Source organism: Poecilia reticulata, linkage group LG2, assembly GCF_000633615.1.
Source record: "Poecilia reticulata strain Guanapo linkage group LG2, Guppy_female_1.0+MT, whole genome shotgun sequence".
Lineage (NCBI taxonomy): Eukaryota > Metazoa > Chordata > Actinopteri > Cyprinodontiformes > Poeciliidae > Poecilia > Poecilia reticulata.
The window spans coordinates 40,776,462-40,777,603 of NC_024332.1; the positions used below are offsets into that span (position 1 = coordinate 40,776,462).

The 1,142-nt window shown below is 35.9% G+C and overlaps 1 protein-coding gene across 1 annotated transcript in view; it reads right to left on the reverse strand.

Annotated features, from left to right (window-relative positions):
* The window catches only part of LOC103461765 (heat shock 70 kDa protein 12A-like), a 4,206-nt gene extending 3,487 nt beyond the window's left edge, over positions 1-719 (reverse strand). The window contains exon 1 of the mRNA XM_008404118.1: positions 438-719. Within this exon, the coding sequence (XP_008402340.1) occupies positions 438-719 (282 nt within the window). The remainder of the gene's footprint in view (positions 1-437) is intronic.
* Positions 720-1,142: the final 423 nt, after the last annotated feature.

The following is a 1,142-nucleotide window of genomic DNA, read 5'->3' on the forward strand; positions in this document are numbered from 1 at the left end:
CGCCCCTATGCGTTGCATGCGCTGCGTACCCACTTTTTGTGCCACTGGTCCAGGGTGTACCCTGCTCTCGCCTGAAACTTTAGCCGAAGATAGGTACCAGCACCTCTCCCAACCCCACTAAGGGACAAGAGTGTAAAGAAAATGGATGGATGGATGTTAAATGGTTATTCACTGTTTAAATTTCTAGTTTAGTGAATTTTCTGCTCTGAGGACCCGTCCTCCTCAAGTAAAAAAAAACAAAAAACAGGCACTTATAATTAATACAATTTAAATATCCAAATATTATTAAGAGACACATCTTCACTAAAACCTATCTGGGGAAGTTGTAGCCAACAGAAATTATCAATGTGAGGAGTGATTACAAGACTTAATATTATASTTAAAACATCCATTATAACATTACATTRTAGAGTTATGAAGAATTTGTTCATACTTACTTTGYWRTRGAGKWCCATCTTGAAGTYTTCAAAGAGATAATGCTTCTTTGCTTCTTCTCYGYTCATTTCCTTGTATGYCATTTTGGCTTCATAGCCAAAACTCAGACATTTTTCATCTTCATTAAACAAAATGCAGGTTGGAGTCTTTGGGGWGYCAAGTCCATACTCATTTCCCCACCTTGGCAYGTGTGGATCACTTTCTTTCTCTTTGGGTGTGATATTAAAGGCATATCCACTATATGCTGTGCCAAAGTCTATCGCTATGACAAACTGTTCTCCCATTGCAGAAGAAACTCCTACTAGTCAAGACAAGGGAGAAATGCAACTGTGCGAATAAGCAGCTGTCAAGCAGCATTTCTGTGTTTCTCTAAACCACACCTCCTGCTTGTGCTCTACATTGACATTTGTTTTAGACAGAGATGTTTATTTTTATTTCAAAAAGAAACATTGACATACATATTTTTTCTCTTTCTACATCAATGGATTCGATGCCGATCCAAAAAAATGTTTCATTCATATTGTGCTCTATGAACAGAACTGAAGAAGCATATTTAAGTAGAATGATTATCTTTAAATAAATAAATAATATAGAAAATATTTGACTTGAATTAAAGACAACATGTTAATTCTTATTTATAGAAAGCTTAAGGTACCTGTATGTTGAAGCACTGAGTAGTTAGTCATTAGAAGTTTGTCTATCAGATG